At 45.9% G+C, this 20,833-nt stretch overlaps 1 protein-coding gene across 2 annotated transcripts in view; it reads right to left on the bottom strand.

The window, feature by feature from the left end:
* Positions 1–20,833, bottom strand: part of samd4a (sterile alpha motif domain containing 4A) — a 41,559-nt gene that overhangs the window by 5,194 nt on the left and 15,532 nt on the right. The window contains exons 3-12 of one of the 2 annotated variants that reach the window (XM_076051221.1): positions 14,157–14,762; positions 10,362–10,646; positions 8,437–8,546; positions 7,847–7,933; positions 6,763–7,012; positions 6,597–6,682; positions 5,948–6,066; positions 5,540–5,741; positions 2,692–2,818; positions 1,416–1,499 (exon numbers count right to left, since the gene is read on the bottom strand). In XM_076051221.1, the coding sequence (XP_075907336.1) occupies positions 1,416–1,499; positions 2,692–2,818; positions 5,540–5,741; positions 5,948–6,066; positions 6,597–6,682; positions 6,763–7,012; positions 7,847–7,933; positions 8,437–8,546; positions 10,362–10,646; positions 14,157–14,762 (1,956 nt within the window). The remainder of the gene's footprint in view (positions 1–1,415; positions 1,500–2,691; positions 2,819–5,539; positions 5,742–5,947; positions 6,067–6,596; positions 6,683–6,762; positions 7,013–7,846; positions 7,934–8,436; positions 8,547–10,361; positions 10,647–14,156; positions 14,763–20,833) is intronic. The other variant, XM_076051308.1, reaches the window with a different exon arrangement.

The following is a 20,833-nucleotide window of genomic DNA, read 5'->3' as shown; positions in this document are numbered from 1 at the left end:
TACAATAACTGTTGTTATTTTCTACTCCCTAACTCTAAAATAATCCCACCTTTCTACGACGATCCAGTCTAAAATTTAACTACACAACAGAAGAGTTCAAATGGCTCAGCTTCAATCAACAACAACATTAACGATAAGAAGTGAATGATTTTAAAAGAATTTGTATTTTTTAAACACGTTTAAACATTGTTACGTTGTCAGAAAAGCAAAACTAAAGTAAAGTATATATACCTGAGTAATCTACTTAAGTACAGTAACAAAGTATTTGAACTTCGTTATTTCCCATCTCTGCTAAATTCTAAAAAGTGAACCCTGTTTCTCCTGATTTGCAGGAGTGTGAACCCTAACGTGGTGTGTGTGTGTGTGTGTGTGTGTGTGTGTGTGTGTGTGTGTGTGTGTGTGTGTGGTTGCTGCTGAGAGCAACAATGCACCTGTCAAAATACTGACTGAGCTGTTCAGGGCTCTACAGCTGCTGCCTTTGCACTGCTGGATGTTTTCATTCCACCGACACGAAGAACAGAAAATATTCGGAGTGAGACGAGCGTGAGCTGCTGACGCCGAGTCAGCCGAGTCTCTTTTGCAACGGGTTGGAATCTGAAAGAGCAACGCTGCCGGACCGAATGTAATAATTCATTAAAAAAAAGAAAAAAAAAGAACAGACATCTCTAAAATGTGAAGTGGAGCAATCAGCGCCTTGCTTCTTTAACTGAATGGCAGTTTAACTGAACAGCACCACCCTGTGACTCATTTTGACTTTCAAAAGTTTCAAAACAACATCACAAACAAACCTTCACCAACATCCTCACTAATACTCATGACACGACGAGACTGGTTGAGTGGCTGAGAAATATGGCTGTGAGGGAATGTTTGCGTTTCCATTATATTTTTTCGCAAAATAAAAGCAATATTACTAAAGTTTCGACAAAGTACAATTGCGATTTGCAGGTGTTTCCATTGAACTGTGCGAAGTGCAAAAGATTTTACAACATTTACATTTGCTTTTGTTTGTTTGCTGTCAAAAATGGTTGCTATATATTTGTCTCTTTGATTACTAAAATATTCCATCTCCTCCTCCGTCCGAACATAACGCGACATTTTCACTTCAAGTGAACTGGTCACGTGACTCCGTACGTCACGTCCGCTGACGTGTAAATGCGAAAAAAGTGCTTCCATGACACATTTGCGATACAACGATATCGATCCGTCTGAAAAACCACCTCACGAGAGCGGTAAAACCTTTCAGCGATATTTGAGAGGTTTTTCGAAGTTTAGGCGTTTCAATTACCAATTTTTTATTGCAATATTTAGGTTTTGCGCAATTTCAGGGGTAATGGAAACGCAGCTAGTGATTTAAAAAAAAAAAAAGTCTGACTTGGTGAGAGACAGTGTGAGTGGTGTGTGTGAGTGTGTCTTACCTCCCAGGGCGTGCTCTGTCATACTCAGACACAGAGACTCGAGGCGATTGTTGATGTCTGGCTCCGTCACCGGAAGCTGAAGGTCTGCGCGGGACACAAGCAACCGTCAAATCACCGAACAGCAAACAATCACAACGTACATGCAAACACAAGGGATCTCCTCCCTTCGGCAGGAAGGACACAAGCGTCAGCGAACGGCCCTGAAAAAAGCAGTTGTATTTTATTGAGAAGGGTCAGTGTGACAGTTTCAGCAGAATCATGGACAGCAGCAGCAGAAGTCGTCTTTGGTATACCAAAAGTTCAGGGTTATGCTTACTGCTGTGTGTGTGTGTGTGTGTGTGTCTATACACATTTCTTTCTCTTTGACCTCTTATTATATGCAGCTTCTTTAGACTTTCTAGAGTTGCTTTCCCCTTAAAACACACACACACAAACACATACTGGCCCTTTGAAAGACTTTCTGACGCCAAGGCAGACAGAACTTTTGCCAACTGGGGAAAGGCAGAATGCTGCGAGGGCATGAATCTGCAGAGGGGGATGAAGGGATGGTAGGGGGAAGGGGTGGGACAGTTTTTTTTCTAAAAAGAAGGGAGAGCGAGGAGGGAAGGGGAGGAGAAGCAGAGTCTGAGTGTGTCGTGGCTGCACAAAGAGCCTCATTGTGGGCCTCCTCCAGCTTCCCTTCTGCCTCTTTCTAAATCTGCTCTCCCCCCTTCAGTCCAAGAAGAGAACTTCTGTGTCTCTCTTCTGTGTGTGTGTGTGTGTGTGTGTGTGTGTGTGTGACAGAGCGCAGGAAGTCCCAGCTTGTCCTACTCCTGTCGGACAGAGTCCAGGCAGGCAGCAGAGGTTACTAGAGGTCACTCTGCCTATGTGCAGACTGGACACTGGACCGGCGACGTCACAGCTGCATTTTTTCATCTGACACACACACACACACACATACACACACCAATTAAAGCCTCGCTGTCATGTGGTTAGCTGCTTTTGTAAATGTAATGTAAATCCAACCTTGCTGCGAAACAGGGGCGTGATGAAGCGCGACAGGAGAAACTCCAGCTGAACAACAATTCTCCGTCCTGAACTCCCAAAAAAACAGTCCTCCTTACTCTTCATTGGTCAAATCACCAAATCGCTCCATTCAGTGCCACCACGTTCTAGCTAACGGAGAGGGCGCTCGCTACGCAGGCACCTCTATGTCCACTGTCCTTACCGGGCCAGACAAACAAATGTGTGTGTGTGTGTGTGTGTGTGTGTGTGTGTGTGTGTGTTTGGTGCTCACCGGCCTGCTGGAAAATGACCATGGTCTGTGGCGTGGTGTGGACCGGCAGGGAGCGGGTCCTCTGCACCGAGCTGTGGCTGCGGCTCGGCATGCTGTTGCTTCCTCCGGGGTTGGCGAACCACAGACCCTGCAGGGATCCAGACAGCACGTCAGCACCAGAAGGTTCCCTTTGTTCCAAGGAGAGTCGTTCAACACCAGAGTCGTGACTTTGATTTGTTTCCAGAGGCGGGGAAGTCACGACGTTACTGTACTTCAGTTATTTTTTTTCAGGTATCTGTACTTTACTTGGGTGTTTCTTTTACTGACCATTTTTTACTTTGTCTCCCTACATTTGTACTCAAACATTGTGGGCACTTTTGTGTTTACAAGAGAGGAATTTTCTTATTATATTTACTTATTATATTATAGTTGTTGTTGCTTGAAGTGCAGCTATTTGAACTCCGCCTATGTTTATGTCAATATAAAAGTAGATGATATTTTAGAGATATTTTATAGCTTTGAAATAGATTCTTTTAGGGCACCTCGGCTTTGGCGTCACTGTTGAGTACGTTGTCAGCACAGAGAAAAATAAAACTGTAAAAAATAACATTGGTTTTACAAAAAAATGTAAAGATCCAATAATGGCTCACTGGTCAGAACTATTACTGGTTACAGTTTGGTTGCACTGCAGTTGAAAAAGAAAAAAAAAAGAACTTAAAACTACAGCAGCAAAGTTTTTAAAAATGATCCAGATGCTCAAGACCTCTGACCTCTGACCTCTGGTCAGTTCAGTCCAGATTACTCTGTCACAAATGTATTGTTACATCAATGGCAATTTTCACATGTTATTTCAGCAGATTTCAGAACCTGCACTTTATTACTTTTACTTGAGTAAAGGAGTTGAATCAGTCACTTTCACTTTTTTCTTACACAAGTATCCATACTTTTACTTGAGCACCGACTGTGGATACTTCTGCCACCTCTGGCTATTTCTGAGAAGGCCACTGAACTAACAGGATCCCAGTCTGGACTGGACGACTGCCTGCCTGTCAGGTGAGCAGCAGCAGCTGCAACAAAAAACCAGGGGCAGGACAACAATCTGACTGCCCCCTAGTGGCTGTTGCACATATTTGAAGAATTTCAAAAACATTTAAAGAGCAACGTTTCATTAAATAAGCCTTGCTGCTGATTCTACAGATTTACATCTTGTGTGTTTCTTTATTAATATGCACGTCAGTGTGTTTTTCACTTTCATAAATGCCGTTCTTGCCAGTGCTACTCCACACCCGATGATGATTCCTAATAATAACACCGTCGTGAGGTGGCAGGGTGGCACTGACACATGCACTTTTGGAAGTCAGCCCTCTCTGTGATGTCAGAAAGGGTTACTAGCACCGCTCCCAGGCTGGTGACGGCACAGCCAGCCAGGATGTCGGCTGACATGTCCAAACGTGCGGGTCTAACCAGACGTTGGTTTTAGCAGGAGGCTGCAAACAGAAGGCTAAATACAACAGGGCATCCAGGATATTAATTATGAATTCATATGAATTAAATTAATTAATACTATGAGGCTGCTCCAGGAAAACAAAGATCTAACCGTGGCCTGGGGTCTCCCACCACAGCTCTCAGTCCCACTGTCTGACTCAAACCCAACAGTCTGATCCAACTTTTCCACCCGGATCTGCCTGGTAGACCGCCCCCTGCTGGCGGCCCGGCAGCGGCACCGTCCCGGGGAAAACAGGAAATGCTTGTGCACTGTATCACTACGTCTGACCCTCCCTGTCACTCCCTGTCGCCCCTCCTACACCTCCTCTGCCTCACCCTCTTTCCCCTCCTCCTCCTCCTCTCCACCCACCTCCACTTCTCCCAAGGTATGACTCACACATTTCCCTTCTTCTGCACGCCGCAGCCCTACCGTGGAAGGCCCGGCGTGACGAGGAGAGGGAGAAGGAGGAGGAGGGACTGAGGTATTTCCTCCCATTGTGAGGAGAGCGAGAGCAAGAGAGCGAGAGAGAGAGAGCAAGAGAGCGAGAGAGGTTCCCTGCACAAAGTGCCAGGAACAGGGAGAGGAACAGCTCCTCCTGTTTGAGCGCTGACACCGGGCCTCTGGTATGTGGGGTGACCTGGCCGCCAGCTATATCCTCCTCTTCCTCGCCTCGCATTTTTTAGTAGCGGGGTAAAAAGTCTATTTCGGGAGAAACACGCACGGACGCAGGAATTCTGCCCGCCGGAGAGATTATAAACATCCTGGATGTAGCGTTACACAATGACCAGTTCCTCTAAGGTATGGTCGTCAAACTCTGGCCCGCGGGGCGAATTTGGCCCACAGTGTAATTACATTTGGCCCTCGAGGCAATACAACATCTCTGCTAGAGTTGGCCCGCTGGTACAATACGGCACATGTACCACTACTACTACAAATCCCAGAATGCTCTGCTCAATCAGCACAGGACGTTCAATTACTATTTTATTTTTAAAATTCATTATTATTAAATTATTATAAATCAAAAAGAAGTCATAGATTATTTATTTGAGTTTTTTTTGTCATTTGAAATTCGATTTTGCATGTGTGCAATATGAAGTGTTAAGAGCTGATTGTTCCATATTCAGGTTGGAGCATAACTTGTTTGGGTCCATATGTAAAGGTTCACTGGAGAAGATTTTTTTCAATAAATATTAATGTTGGCCCACGATCTCATCCAAAATTTTAAAAGTTTGGCCCTACTGTGTTTTAGAGTTTGACACCCCTGCTCTAAGGAGGCACAGACCCCACCAGAGTCCCAGAAAGCCACAGCGATGACCCGACACCTTCAATAACCCTCTTCCTTTAGAGCCTTTACAATCTTTGACAGGTCCGACCGGGACTCACCTGTCTGCCCTGCTTGGGGCCGGTGGGGGTGCTGCTGGAGCTGCGGGTCGGTGGGCCCAGGAGCCCAGCGCTGCCCAGCAGTCCCAGGCGGGCACCCGGCAAACTCCTGGAGGGCATCTGGAACTGGCGGAGGCTCCTCCTGGCCGACACGCTGGCCCCGAGGCAGCTGGTGGTGGGCAGGGAGTTGGACTGGCCGAAACGGCTGCCACGGGGTCGGAAGAGAAGAGGCCAGTCAGAGGGGAACGCTGACTCGTGTTCTCACTGATTAATATTCAGTAATACTGATAGCGGTTACTTAGCAAGTTGAGATATTGTTAAAACAGGAAAGCAGAACGAAAGCTCTTGTGCTCAAACTGTGACTGTCTGTGAAAACTGAACTGTGCGTCTGTGTCTGGTCCTGTGTTTTACCTCCTTTGTGTGCGGTAGCCTGCGATGTCCAGGAGGGCTTTCCTGGGCATGGAGCGGAACAGCCTCTGCACCTGCTGTTTCCACGACAACAGCCTCTTCTTCTGCGTCTCTGTGAAGGACTGAAACATGAGGCAAGGCGGAGTCAAAAATCACATCAGACAAAAAAAGAAAATTGTTATGTATGTGTTTGTTTGTTTTTTTTATCAATTGACAAATTTTCATTTTGTTCAAAAGATTTTTGACAAAATTTGCCTTCGCGAATTGAAATATTGTACTTTTGATTTGCCTTTGATAGGTGGAGATGCTTCTGTGAATGCAATTACTGGTAGAATTATTAACTTAAAATAAATAAAATAAAATTCCTAATTTACAAATCAGCGTTAGCATACATCTGTGTAGACTGTAGTGGACGATTTCCCAAAGATATTTTTTTATGTTTGCTTTTTCCTGATGTTAAAATAAAATAAAATATGATCCAAATGCAAAGAATTACTTAAAAGTAACAAAAACACAAATTGAATGGGGACAAAATTAACTTCTCAAGGGTGTAAAACATTGATTTAAGATCATCTGCGAGCCCCAAACACCCTGCAGTGTGTTGCTGCAGTGTGCGTTTCACACTACAGGCTGTGTACTGCGATGCTGGCACCTCGTGGATGAGGCACTTGTCGATGAGCTGCAGGTAGGAGCTGATGCTGTCCTCGTCGGACCGCGACACCAACAGCTGGGTGCAAACTGGCAAGAGGTGCAAGACGTCAAATTAGACATTGGACAAGCTAAACCGCACGTGTCCACACACACACACACACACACACCTTTGCCCATGACGCGGGTGAACTGGCCCGGTAGATCCCCGTCGGCGACGGCGCTGGAGCTCAACTCCGCCTCCCCGCCACCCCCGCCGCTGTTCAGGTGGGAACCCGGCGCTGCGCTCTTCCCGTCAGAGCACAGCAGGGGGCGCTGCGCGGAGCCCTCCTCCCCACCGACAAAGGCCTTGATGGGCGTCATGACCATCTGGTGGAGCTCCTGCAGCGGCCCGCGTAGATTGCTGCCCTCCAGCACGTCCTGGTGGCAAAGACGCGTCAGACGGAAATACAGGAAATAAATGAGGCCAGAGAGGGAAAATAAGGAAGGGGGGGGGACAAAAGCAAAAAAAAACAAAACGCGTACAGTTTTCTTACAGTGGGGCTACACGGTAGAACTACGGAGCGACAGGTGTCCTCCCATCGACGGGAGCCGTTTTAAAAGGAGTCCTCGTTGAAAAGGTTGCTTCTGAATTTAGCCAGTGGGAGAAGGAGCTCCCGCAGTGTAACCTTGGGCCACATTGTCTCGCTTTAGACGCTAAATGGAGTGTGTGTGTGTGTGTGTGTGTGTGTGTGTGTGTGTGTGTGTGTGTGTGTGTGTGCGTGTTAAATAAGGAGCTCTGGATTAGCTGTTCCTTTTTGCTGCCATCCCAGGCACACAACACAAACAAACACAGGCAGGCCGGCCGGCCAGTGAGCAGGCCCGAAGAGTGAGAGCTCAGTGACAATGTCTAACTCCAGATTAAGACGATATCAAGGTACTCGGTCAAAAAATTCCTTTTAGCCAAATTCTCAAAGGTGGTGGTCAGTGGACCGGAAATGAGACGCCTGCCCCTCTTCTGGAAACTTTGGGGGAAGTCAGCCCATTGTGACGTCACAAAGGACGTCTCCCTGTCTTTTGTCGCCCTTCCAAAGGTCCAACAAAGGATGGGTTTTAGCAGGAGGCTATAAACAGAGGGCTAAATGAGCTGTTTTCTGGACTTCTGGAGACAATTTTGGATTAATGTGTAGGGCAGCTCCACAACATGTGGTTATCTAAATGGGAACAATGTGGGACTTGTTGAAGAGCTGAGGAAGAACTGCGGGAAAGACTGACCTTCTCCAGGCTGCGCAGCAGGTTCTGCCTCTCTTTCAGCTTCTGGATGCTGATAACGATCTTGTGTCTTGCCCCCTTTGTGACTTTCTGTTGGGGAAAAAACATTTGCTGGTCACTCTGCTTAAACCTCTCAACCTCTCAACATGTCATGGATGCTGGCAATGGTTTTTAGATTGCACAGATGACATTTCGACGTCCATCGGTCACCTCTCCAGTCCTTACAGTAGAAGTGGACACCACATTTGGACCAGACGCAGCGAGTCGCACCTGCAGGAAGTCTGCAGTTTCCCGGCGAGCCAGCGGGTTAATTTTAGCAGCATCCTCTGTTTTAGAATAGACTTCAACTTCTTTAAGTAGAGTAGCAGAAATCTCTGCTTCAAGACTAACAGCTGCTTTCAAGCTGGCAACTGCTGCAGCAGATAGATGGACGATCGTATCAGTCCAAAAAAAACCCCCAAAAAGCAGAAAACATAAATTGTTCTTTAATTCGTATCATGAGAGATGGATGTTTCTTAGCCTTGCTTTGTTGTGTGCATGAGTGCGTGCACGTGTGTGTGTGTGTGTGTGTGTGTGTGCGCGCACATACACACCTGAGCCTCTAGCTGTTCTTCAGTCAGTGACATCATCTCGTCGTAGGTCATGGTGGAGAAGAGGGAGGCGTACTTGTGGAGACGGAGACTCTTCAGCCAGGCAGGGACATCTTTGGACACAAATGACATCATTTTAATGCAAATACATGCTTATATATCTATACATCATCATTGTATATATATATATATATATATTTACATACATATATACATATATACATACCTATATATATATATATATGTATGTATATACAGTATGTATATATACACACCTATATATATATATATATATATATATGTATATATACATCTCTCTCTCTCGCGCACACACACACACACACACACACACACACACACACACACACACACACACACACACACACACACACACACACACACACAATAGTGTGTATGTTAAAACCTAATGACATAACAAGTATGAACGATTTATGCGGACATGGCATAGGTCAAACTGCCCACTTCCAGTCCAACTCCCCAAAATTAGCAAAGACACAATGAATTTGTGGTGAAAGTGGCAGTTTTATTTTGGAGGAGCGCTGACAGGAAGCTGCTCTGGCAAACAGGAAGCAGATCAGGCTGCAAAATGCGCACGCGCAGACATCGGGCCTCGACTCAGTAAGCAAACTCCATTTCGACGCTCGACAACAAGCGTCAAATACCAGCGCGCTCTGCCGGCGGCGTGTGAGGAATGTTTGTTTTGCAGCTCATGGACGACGACACGACAGAGGAGAAAATGAGAGACAGATGAGGCCCACTGGCAGCTTTGACTGGATCCACAACCAGTCCAAACCTGCTACTCAACCTCCAGCACATGGACAAACAGCTGAGCTCCTCCTTGGCCACTCATGAACTGATTCACCTGATTCTGCTGGCAGGACGCATGACTGGAAACACATCCGTGTTTTGTCTTGTTGTTGTTTATTTCAACTTTTGTCACCTAACCCTCAGGATACAAATGCAGAGCAGCAGATTAGATGAGCAGGTCTGTTCAGAGTCACAAACAGTGATTTTGGCCTGGACGTCTGCAGTTTCAAAATCTTTTGAAACGCTCAAATAATCTTTTGAAAACACAATTAATTTAATGTTTGTTTGTATTTTCACATTTAACATCAGCGTAGTTGGGTTTTGGCTTCCCGGTAACACAGATGCTTTGTTGGAGCAGCCAGAACAAGTAGGAGATGGAACTTTGTCATCTCTGAAGGTTTCAATGATGGAGGGAGATGTGAGATGAAAAAAGATGCAGTTAATTCTGTATAATACTGGAGCTCTGGCATGATGTTTAAAAGTTCAGTGTGTCATATTTGGCCAGATTTATATACATATATACACACACACATATACATATATATATATATATATATATATATATATATATATATATATATATATATATATATATATATATCATATATATGTATCTATATATATCTATCTATATGATATATACTGACAATAAATACATTAATAAAAGTGTATAAATGCAGTACAATAAAAGTCATTTGGTTTTCCAACGGTTCTCATACATGTATGAGAATAAACATATAAATAGGCTCTTCTTCCCAGTTAGCTGTCATCTTGCACTGCCATATTTCTAAGGAAGCCTGGTGTGGACAATCGAGCTGCCTGACAGCACGTTTCGTATTTAGGGTGACTGCTAGCGTATTCAAATAAAACAACAAAGGAGAAGGTGGATGAGGTATCCAGGTTTGGGTGCGCAGGCCACTGTAGTTCACTGGCAAGCTCAAGAGGGGGAGAGAGACTGATAGATGCTGCAATCGTAAATGTAACCACTTGATGTTGCTGTTTCTTCTTCAAAACCTCCAAATATTACACACTTAACCTTAAGGAGCAGCCCGTGATGTTGACTCCTCCGTCAAGCCAACTGGTGTGCCTCCACCTCTTACCCCTCATGCCGCTGCCGTCCTCGTGGAAGGAGCTGCGGTGCAGGCCGGGGCCTCCTCCCAGACCGGCGTCCTCCAAGTGCTCGCTGCCACCGCTTCCTGAAGATGCGATGCTGCTCTGGGGTGAGAGCGGCGCGTGGTCCGGCGCCGGGCCCCGGGCGGTCCGCAGGTCCTCCTGGGACAGCCAGACGTGGCCCAGCAGCTGGCTGCTGGGGCCGCTCATGGGAGGTGTGAGGGACACGGAGCGCTTCAGAGGGCTCTGCTGCGGGCCGCCGCCGCTCGACGGGACTGCGAGAGCACCAGAGGATAGGTCAGGCGCCATGGAAACACAAAGGACTACACACAAACACACACAGACACGTGTGTCTAGCAGACACACATGTCTGTCTAATCTAACTTCAGTCCCTGCAGCTAAACTTTTCAACGAGACCGGACAATGTTTGCAGATATCAACAAAGTCAGTCATGATATGATTTTGTTTCAAATCGATTCTTTAATCCTAATCCGATTGATATGAGGCCATATCAAATATCGAACATAACATCAAACACAATCATATGATATGATGATATGAACCATATATGACTGATATATTTATATTAACTCACAAAACAACTTATACATACATATATATGTATATGCAATATGTAGATATATATACGTATATAAATATCTGTGTATATATATATATATATATGTATACACATATATATATACACATATATATATATATATATATATATATATATATATATATATATATACATATATATATATATATATACATATATATGTATACACACATATATATATATATATATATATATATGTATATATGTATACACATATATATATATATATATATATATATGTATACACACATATATATGTATACACATATATATATATATATATGTATACACACACACATATATATATATATATATATATATATATATACATATATATATATATATATATATATACATATATATATATACATATATATGTAAACATACATACATACGTACGTACGTACATATTAACATAATTATTATTTTAAAATTTCCCTTTCATTTCAATTAATATAACACATTTTCTCTCATCTTCACAAGCCGACTGTCCAGTTCACATCAGTATTAAAAGCGTCACTGTCCTGAAAACATCTAATCAGAATCTATCCAGATCCCCTGTTATCTGGCTCTTTCATTGGTTTGGACTTCATGAATCCAGGAGAAGGTCAAGCTGTGCGTCTTAGTTTCAGAGTGGGCCCCGGGCTCAATGTTCTTCCACGCTGGCGACTTTTTACCACGAGGGGAACGGTGACACTGACGTGCTGCGTGCATTTCAAAATAAAGTTGCATTTTAGAATTAACCACTAGATCGATTTTTGCATTTTGTACGGATATAATCGGCCAAATAATAAATCCCTACATCAACGTTGATCGGTAACCTTTCAGCCCTACGGACGGACAGATGGGGTGAACTGATTGTTCCGTCCGCTTGTCGTCACGCTTTCGAGACAAACTCCTTTCCACACTATCTTCTCCAAACCCTCAGAGCAAAGCGGTGACTGACGCCTGCTCATTTTAAACACCCTAAAAGCAGCAGCAGCAAGCAGCGCCGGCATCACTTTCCCTGTCCGGCACAAATGTCTGCTAGCCACAGGGCTTTTTGTGTCGCCGTCCTGACGGCTGAGCTGCCGCCGCCACCGCCGCCGCTGCCGCCTCTCCTGCCTCTCCTCCTCCTCCTGCTCCTCCTCCTGCTATATGCGGTCCTCTTACTGGTGGCACTATGTATAGAACGTCATGGGCCCTGTTTAAAATAGGTGAGCAGCTAACATTACAAGTTCCAGTCCCTAAATAATAGCCATTTTCCCTAAATACAGTCTCCCACAAAGGCAGCCTTACAAGGTAAAAGATGGTGGCAGGCGCTCAGGTTGACGTGGTTGAAGAGCTATACACCTCAGCTCACTCTGCGTCCACCATCAGCACCATGAGGGTTAGACCAGCTGAAGGGAGATGCACTGACTATGACAGTTTCTTTTTGATTGTGTGCATCTCGCTGTAGTTTTTGGTTCCAAGGAATCAATGAAATGGTCCAAGTGTTAGACCAACGAGCCTTTTACTGCCTTTGCAGGCGAGAAGGCGAGACAAAGTGAACTGGTGAGCGACAGGCCTTGCACCCACTTGACTTTCCAACGATGATGCGCCGAACCTCCTTATAGCCTGTCTCCAGAGTGACTCCCTACCTGGCCCATTTTGTCTGATTTGCCAGTCGCCACAGTCTGTTTCACTTTCAGTCCATTTTTAGGGCCTTCGACTACTGACTTATCTGCTTTGGATTGGATGACCCGATCTTTGCTAGCTAAGACCTAGCGGCACCTGCTGAGCGCGGGGACCAATCGGCGGCCGAGGTGGCGATGGTCTGCGGTGAGATCCTGAGGCCTTCAGTGACGCCGTGACTCTGCTGGCTGTCAAAAATACAGGAGGATCTTTCTTGACGAGGCTTTAAATGTGTCTTTATTTATAAACCCTCAGCTGTTTCTTTCATCTCCCTGAAAAACTCACACACACACACGCACGCACACACAGCGGGCCATTGCATTCTTGTCTCCTTAAATATCTTGCTCTGACCATAGTTATGTTGAGATTGCCTCAACGTGTGGTGTCTTCCACCTTAAGTAGCATCTGAAGGCTGCCGTGTGTGGCTCAGTGTGGTCAGTCTGGCCAGACTGTGTATTAAAGCTACAGTGTGTATTTACTGTCCTCATGGCTTCCTTCAATAGATACACAATGATCATTTCCTGGCAGTGTTGGGATATGTCATTTTCAGTAGTTCTCAATTTGGACGGGACCATTTGATGTGGGGTCACCGGCACAGACAGACAGTCTACTGTGGCACAGCCACAACTGCTTTTTAATATTGAAACACAATGAGTTTTCTTTTAGGAATTGAAATCAAAGAATTATAAAAACATTTTCACTCAAGGTAGTTCGAACGCCGATCCTTGTCTTGACACCAACCGCTAAGCACGAGGAGCTTGTTGGATGCGCAAAAGTTGACGTGTTCTTGTGTAAAGAGGGTTATAGGGCAAAGTCATCAGTATATCCATGGGAAAATGTTAGGAATCGGGGATGCGCCTCCCGCGTAAGCTAATTGTTTGTTGATCAAAACAGTGGCTGAGACAATGAGGCATCAGTGTCATTTGTGAAGGTGTGTAATATTTGGACATTTTGAAGAAGAAACAGCGACATCAAGTGGTTACATTTTAGATTGCAGCGACTTACACTCTACCTCCCCCTCCTGAGCTTGCCAGTGAGCAACGGTGGCATGCGCACCCAAACCTGGATACCTCGTCCACCTTCTTCTTTGGTTGATTTGAAGATGCGAGCAGTCACCCTAATTACGAAACGCGATGTCGTCTTACACTCTACCTCCTCCTCCTGAGCTTACCAGTGAGCAACAGTGGCCTGCGCACCCAAACCTGGATACCTTGTCCACCTTCTTCTTCTTTGGTTTATTTGAAGATGTGAGCAGTCACCCTAATTACGAAACATTCTGTCCGTGTAAGATGGCAGCTAACTGGGACTCTATGGGGCTCTATGTATATACTTAAACATACATATATATATATATGTTCTATGTTTAGAAAAAACAAATGACTTATTGTATTGCAGTTATTTACTTTGATTAATGTATTTATGAGCAGTATATTGAGCTTTTACTTATATGAAAATCATAAATCAAGCCAAATTTTCCACACTGGACCTTTGATATTAAAGGACATTTACTTACTGGTGTTGCTGCCTCCGCCGATTCCCACAGTGTTGATGGTTGTCGGCACTGAGGACGAAGGGTAGAGGAGGAGGTGGCCGTTCTCGCAGCCCTGCTGCTGCTGATGGTGATGCCAGCCTCCGCCGAGCCCCGAGTCCCGGGAGCTCTGCCAGCCGTTGAGCCGGTCGTCGGAGCCGTAGCGCTGGTGGTGGTGCAGGGAGTAAAGGTTGCCAGAGGAGGAGGTGTTGGTCGACGAAGACGACGAGGAGGATCCCGAGGAGGTGAGGGTGGATGGAGGGGTGGACTGGTGGTGGTGCGGCCCGGCGGGGGGCGGCCTCTCCAGGGAGTCCCCGCGTGCCGCCGCCCTCTCCTCCAGGTGGTTGAGCCAGAGCGCCAGGGCGGCGCGGTCCTCCAGCGAGGTGGCCGGGTGGATGAGGGCGTAGGAGAGCAGCTGGCGGGACTCCTCCAGGTGGTGGCCGTGCTCGATGGTGTGGGCCAGGATGCGCGGCAGCAGGCGCATGTACTCACTCTTGGCTTCCACGTTGCCAGGTTTGAGCAAGGGGAGGTGGGTGAGCACGAGGGAGATGACTCGCTCCTTGGACTCGGCCTGCCATTGGCTGATCACTCCTGGAAGGACACCACAACGGAAAACATCAGCTTCAGGTTGCCGAGTTGACACCTTTGTTTCACACGTACACCCTGCGAAGAGCCTCAATGAAAATGTTGAGAAAGGAGAAGAATCTTTAATCTTTAAACCTTCCGCCTTGTTAGTCACAATCACAGAGAAGAAGGAAGCCGCCCTGGCCTCAATGAGCAGTGAGGACAGAGAAAGTTGCTGGTGGAGCTACTAGATGTTTCTACACTGCATCCGGGTCGAAAGTAGGTTAAAAAAAAAAAGAGAAGACTGGTAGATGATGTCAGCCGCTCGTCGCCGTCAGCCTCCTATTTTCGCAGGTGGCAGGGCTCCATTGTTGTGACGAGTCCCAGTTCCTGCCATCCTGAGCGGGTCTATAGATACCCAGTGGTTAAAAAATAGAGGCAGGGATGGGCTGCGTGCTACTTCCTGTACCAGCTGTGACACTCAGGGTATAAGGTCAGTCATGTCACACTGTGAGCTTATGTGTGACCACGGCCACAGCCAGAATCTGTCCTAAGGAACCTCCTCCTCATCACACTGAAGCCAGCCAGGACTAATTCAGGCTTTAACAACAAACACATCCAATGCAATGATTTTCGAGTCACAGGAAGACCAGCAGCATGACTGTTGGGTGTCCATTTTGTAACAATGGACAGAGGAGGTGATCTTAGAATACACACCGATGTACTTCTGCTCCAACATTCATTTCTTTCTGTTTCAAATATGATCCTAAAGCCCGAACTTTGCTGAAAATGCATGTGCTCTCTTTCTTTTCTCTTGTAGACACCCTGGTCATTAAAGCAACAGGCGTGGAGGCGACACAACAGCCTGTGAGGTAGAAAGTCTCCCAAACGGAGGAGAAGGGGACAGCTCAAGGAGGGAAGACGGTGAGGAGAGGCAGCGCGGGGTTGCAAGGGGAGCCGGGGAGTTTCTTCACTCGGCTCCAGCGATGAGGTCACCCCGCATTCCTCGGAATGAAGCAACGGGATTTGTTCCATGAAGAGTCATTCATTTTCGAATGGCTGGAAAACATTAGAATGTAACACAGAAACTCTGACTAACAATCTCGGAAAGTTTTCCGGGAGCAGCAGAACACTTGTTTCGCTGCCGTCAGTGAAATGTTTTCAAAGTAAGACATTTATTAGTCTTTAAAAATAAATCTGTCAACCCCGCGAAGGCGGATGGAGGAAAGCGTGGGGAGACTAATCAGTGAGATATTTGGTGGCTGCAGTGGATTTAATGAAACCAGTACGCTTTGCTCCTACACATTGTTATGAAGCAAAACGTTCTTCTAAAACACCCTCAACAATGTTTGATTGTGTCTTCTGTTATCTCGCAGTGCAGTGTGACAAATTCAGAGACATGTGAGCGCCTCTGAGTGACCCAGTCATCTGTTGACCGTCTGAAAAATGGTTAAAACTGGAGCCTTTCAAGAAGGATCCACCAGAATTCAGACAAAAATGTTGCAAGGTCACACATAGTTTTCCCCCATAAAGTTCCGGGTGTGTCTGTGTAGATACATGGAAGCAGAATAAAGACAAATCTCCTTTTATTGTCATTTATTTTGCAATAAAGAGAATGTCTTTCATAGGACAGCTGACACTGCGTGAGCGTGGCATAACATTGTGTGTGGCTCTGTCCTGAAACTGGTCAAGCAGCTGTGGTCACACTGCAGGGACGCGACAGAGGCACTTGAAGGCCAGGAAACATTCAAAATAATGGCCAGTGTGAGAAGTCGCCACCCACGAGTCAGCGGGCCAGGCCGGCTTCTTTCTCTGAGGTTTGAGAGGTCAAACATTTCAAAGTGGGGTCAGAACGGATGGACCCGGGAGAGGTCAAAGGTCAACTAGCAGGAGAAACACTGGACAACCTGTTACACAAACACAGGAGGTTCTGACCTACGAAAGTGCTGATAGTAGTACTATGAAAAAGAAGAAGAAGAAGAAGAAGAAGAAGAAGAAGAAGAAGAAGAAGAAGAAGAAGCTATTATAAACTACATCAAACTTTATCAAATGAAAAGGTTTTCTCCCCCTTGTTCCAGCTGACTTCCTTATCATACGCTCCACTGATCTGAGGTCCACTGAGGCAGAAGGGGAGCAAAGAGGAAGCAGTTGAAGTGATGTCAGTGGACCAAGGGAGGTAAAAAAAAAAAAAAAAACACTCAGCTGGAACTCCACATGACTCAGTGATGCCTACACGCCTTTTTTTGGCCACATCAATGTCGTCTTTCCTACAGGGTTTAGCTGCGAAGGCCACCTCTGACTGAGCTGACGGAGGGATGAAAACCGATTCTATCTTCAGCTCCGTAAAACATCCGGAAGCCGCCACCACAAAGTGAGACTCGGGCCTCGGACGGCACGCCGCCATCAAATCAAATGGATTAAGCGATAAATAATAAAAGCACAGAGGGAGAAAGCCGGCGTGTAGAAGCAACGTTTGGCTGGTTCCCTCACGCTGGGAGCTGATGAATCAGAGCAGCACCGTTGGGAAGAAACGCTGAAAAAGAAAGTCAGTCATGAAAAGTCTCAGAAACTCGGACACAGCGTCATCTGTTTGTGGGGGAGGCCCTGACTCAGCAACTTGCCTTTCTTTTTTTTCGAACCGCCCATCTGACGTTGAACTCTGTGCCGTGGCAGCTGCCCACGGATGCTCTCTGACATCACGACTCGGAGTCGCTGCTGCTTTCGGCACACTCACGGTACAAATGCGGCTTTGTCCGACGAAGCTTAGCAGCACACCGAGAAACAAGAGCGGCCAGCCAGAACGGAAAGCCGCTCGCTGAGATGCTGAATAATAAAATCTGCTGTATCATTTTTCTGGTGACTCTACATAAGATGGTGATGGAGCTATTAACGGTTCAGCTGAACACAGTTGACAATTGTTTTCTGAAAAAACACACCAGCTGATAAAATGTTCTTAGCTTAAAGCACTAAGTGCATCCCAGTGAGAACAGGACATCTGATAAATCCAAGTGATTTAGGAAGTGTTCAATATTGCTGCCAAGCTGCTGCCACTGTACTTCAGTGCCTCAGTTCTTTATTTTCCTAGTAATCCCTCAGAGCATAATTAAGCCAAATGTCACCACAGTTCCAATGCTCACACACTTAGAGAAGCGTGCAGCTGCCCAACTAAAAAAAAAAAAAGAAGCTCAGCATAACTTGTCTTATTTTTACGAGATCATTTTCTTTCTTATTTCTTTCTTTCTTATTCCATGATAACAAATCGAAACTAAATGCTTCCACAATTCTATTATCAAAATTGTGGAATTAGAATCGGACGATTCTATTTATTCTATTATTCTGCTATTAGACTGCACTTTAAGCGTGGTTTGAGACATGGTTGAGATCCTGAACTTATTGAGCACCGTTGATGACATTAATGTCAGTATGCTTTGAGGAGGATGTTGGAATGCATGGGGTTGTAACACAGGAAGAATGGATTTTGACGGTGGCAGATGCACATTTTGAGCCATGGTGAAGCAGCAGGAGCTCAATGGGACACATGACCGTTCAGCTGGAGACGCAAGAAAAGATAGTCTACTTCAGAGAGGCTGCTGGCCTGCTTTGGTTTAGTTTCGATTCGTTATGATGAAATATAATGAAAATTCTTGTGTAAAAATGTGAAACTTTCACCGTTACGTGGAACTGAGCCCTTTTTTTTTTCTTAGTATGGCACCAACACGCTTCCATACAGTCATTGGATTAAGATCAAAATGTCACAGGAGCGGAAAAAATAAGTAAGTCAACCAAATCAACTTGTGAGCCACGATAGACGTCACTAACCACCGGCGCTCAGCGTCCCACATATTGCAAATTTACTCCAGTTATTGAGAATTCCACTGAAAATCACATCAGCTGTTTCTTGTTAGGAGCCTTCCTGCCCCACCGGGGTTCAACCTGGGGAGGAGGAGGGGAGGTGTCCACCAGGAAGCTCGGCCGGGTGAGTCGCCTCGCGCTGAAAAACGGCCGTGCCTGTTTTCAGCATTTGCGAGGAGGAAAATATTGACAAGATCTCCATCGTGGAGCGTGTGCTGCACTTCCAACACCCAGATAAGAAGACATGAGAGAGCGATAGAGCGAGAGAGCGGTGGAAACAATGTGATTGCCGTGGCACAAACATTAAACACCAACACGGGACACACGCACACACACACAGGGGATGACTTTTTAGACACATGATTCCAGATGGTCTAAATATAGAAAAAGGTCGACAGCGCGCAAAACCACAACAAGGCAGTGGGCAAGATAGACGGGTCATGTCAACTCCAAATCACACTGACAGTGACTCACCAGTCCTGCATGTGTGTGTGTGTGTGTGTGTATTAAAAAGCAAGTCTGTCTGGCTGTGTAAATGGTTGTGAGGGAGAAAGTGTGTGTGGAAAGATGAGTGTGTGCACTTGACCCCAATTCACACCTAGGAAATTCCATTTTAACCACTGTGGAGTTGCATAACCATGTGAGAGGTAGCATGTGTTTGTGTGTGTGTGTGTGTGTGTGTGTGTGTGTGTGTGTGTGTGCGCACGTGTTTACTTGCGTTAAGCAGCCGGAAGAACAAAGACACACTAAGGATTAGATCAGGATTCAGGATTGCTTCCAGTTGGGATGAAACCACTGTCCAAGTGGACAGTGAGTACGGAATTTTGTCTATGGAAAATCCTGACCTGTATGTGTGTGTGTGTGTCCTGTGATTCTACTGTTAGCAAAACAAACACAACACTGGCTCACTTTTTCCAACTGAGCGGCTGTTGATTCAACACCTGGCTGAACACAGCAAGGTTCTTTTACCAACATCACGGCTTCAAGAAGCAGAAGGCTAGATGGTGTGTGTGCGTGCGTGCGTGTGTGCGTGTGCGTGTGGGGGAGCTTAAAAAATGGCATGTAAGGAGCTGGAAGAGATCAATTTAACGTCACACAGCTCACAGTTCACACAAAGGCCCTGGAATTTGGAAAAGAGACGGCGTCAAGGAGAAAACGAAGGGTGGGGTCGGGGGGGGGGGGGGGGCAGTGGTGGAGCGAGGAGAGCAGGGTTACGACAGACGAAGCAAAATTTGGGTGGGGTGCGGGGCTGGGAAAATAGAAAAGTTCCCGCTCCTGCTTTTCCGAGCGGATTCTCCTGCTCAGCAGTGGGGAATGTGCTGGCATACCACAGATACTACTGCTGAAGAATGCAGTGATTCCTAACGGCTCCGCGCGCGCACACACACACGCACTACATGGCTACATGGGGGCAGAGGTGTTTGCTCTGCGTCCGTGTTACTATGCCTTTAACACAGGAAATCAATCGTAGACGTGAACAAAACTTCGGCCAAACTACCCCTGTGCCACTTTGCAAGACAAACAGTTGTGGGAATCAGCCCCTTGTGATGTCACTGGTGCCTCTCCCTGGTGAGTGGACACACTCCCAGCCGGGTGTTTTCCCTTCTTACAAACATGTGAAAGTTGCAGCACAATGACTCCACGGTAGTCAGCATTGGGGGCCAGTACAGCATGTACACCTGGATATGCTCTTCTCGCTGCCGTCTCCGTCCGGAGCCGATGCACATTGACAACCCCCCTTCTTTTCAATGGCCATTGGATTTGCCTCGTCCTCCGACATTTCCTTTTTTCCTAACCTGCGTGTTCATCCAAACACAGAAAGCACTTGGTGACGTAGGCAGGAATGTAAAATAAAGATAGCGGCGAGTATTCCCCCCAAACGTACCGTAACTGCATACAGAAAGTTGGTTTTCCTTAAAAAGCCTAATTAATCAGATGTTTTTATTTCGGCATCGATGCTTTAAAATATCTACATCTATCTTAAGTCCAGTGTTTGTTCTGTTGTGTTTCTCGAGAATAGCTACAACTAAATTGCGAGCTGACTAGCTCATGCTAAAGCATCCGCACAACAGGCACAAGATGCGGGCAGTGATGACGTTCATTCTATATATTCCGACTTTCATTCAATATATTCGGGGTTTCATTCCATTTCTTCAGGGTTTCATTCCATATATTCGAGGGTTCATTCTATATATTCCGACTTTCATTCAATATATTCAAGGTTCGTTCCACATATTTGGGGTTTC

This window comes from Nelusetta ayraudi, unplaced genomic scaffold (assembly GCF_046127955.1).
Source record: "Nelusetta ayraudi isolate G7.1 ecotype Tasmania unplaced genomic scaffold, CSIRO-AGI_Nayr_v1 ptg000002l, whole genome shotgun sequence".
NCBI classification, from domain to species: Eukaryota; Metazoa; Chordata; class Actinopteri; order Tetraodontiformes; family Monacanthidae; genus Nelusetta; species Nelusetta ayraudi.
This window is presented reverse-complemented; position numbering and strand designations above follow the sequence as displayed.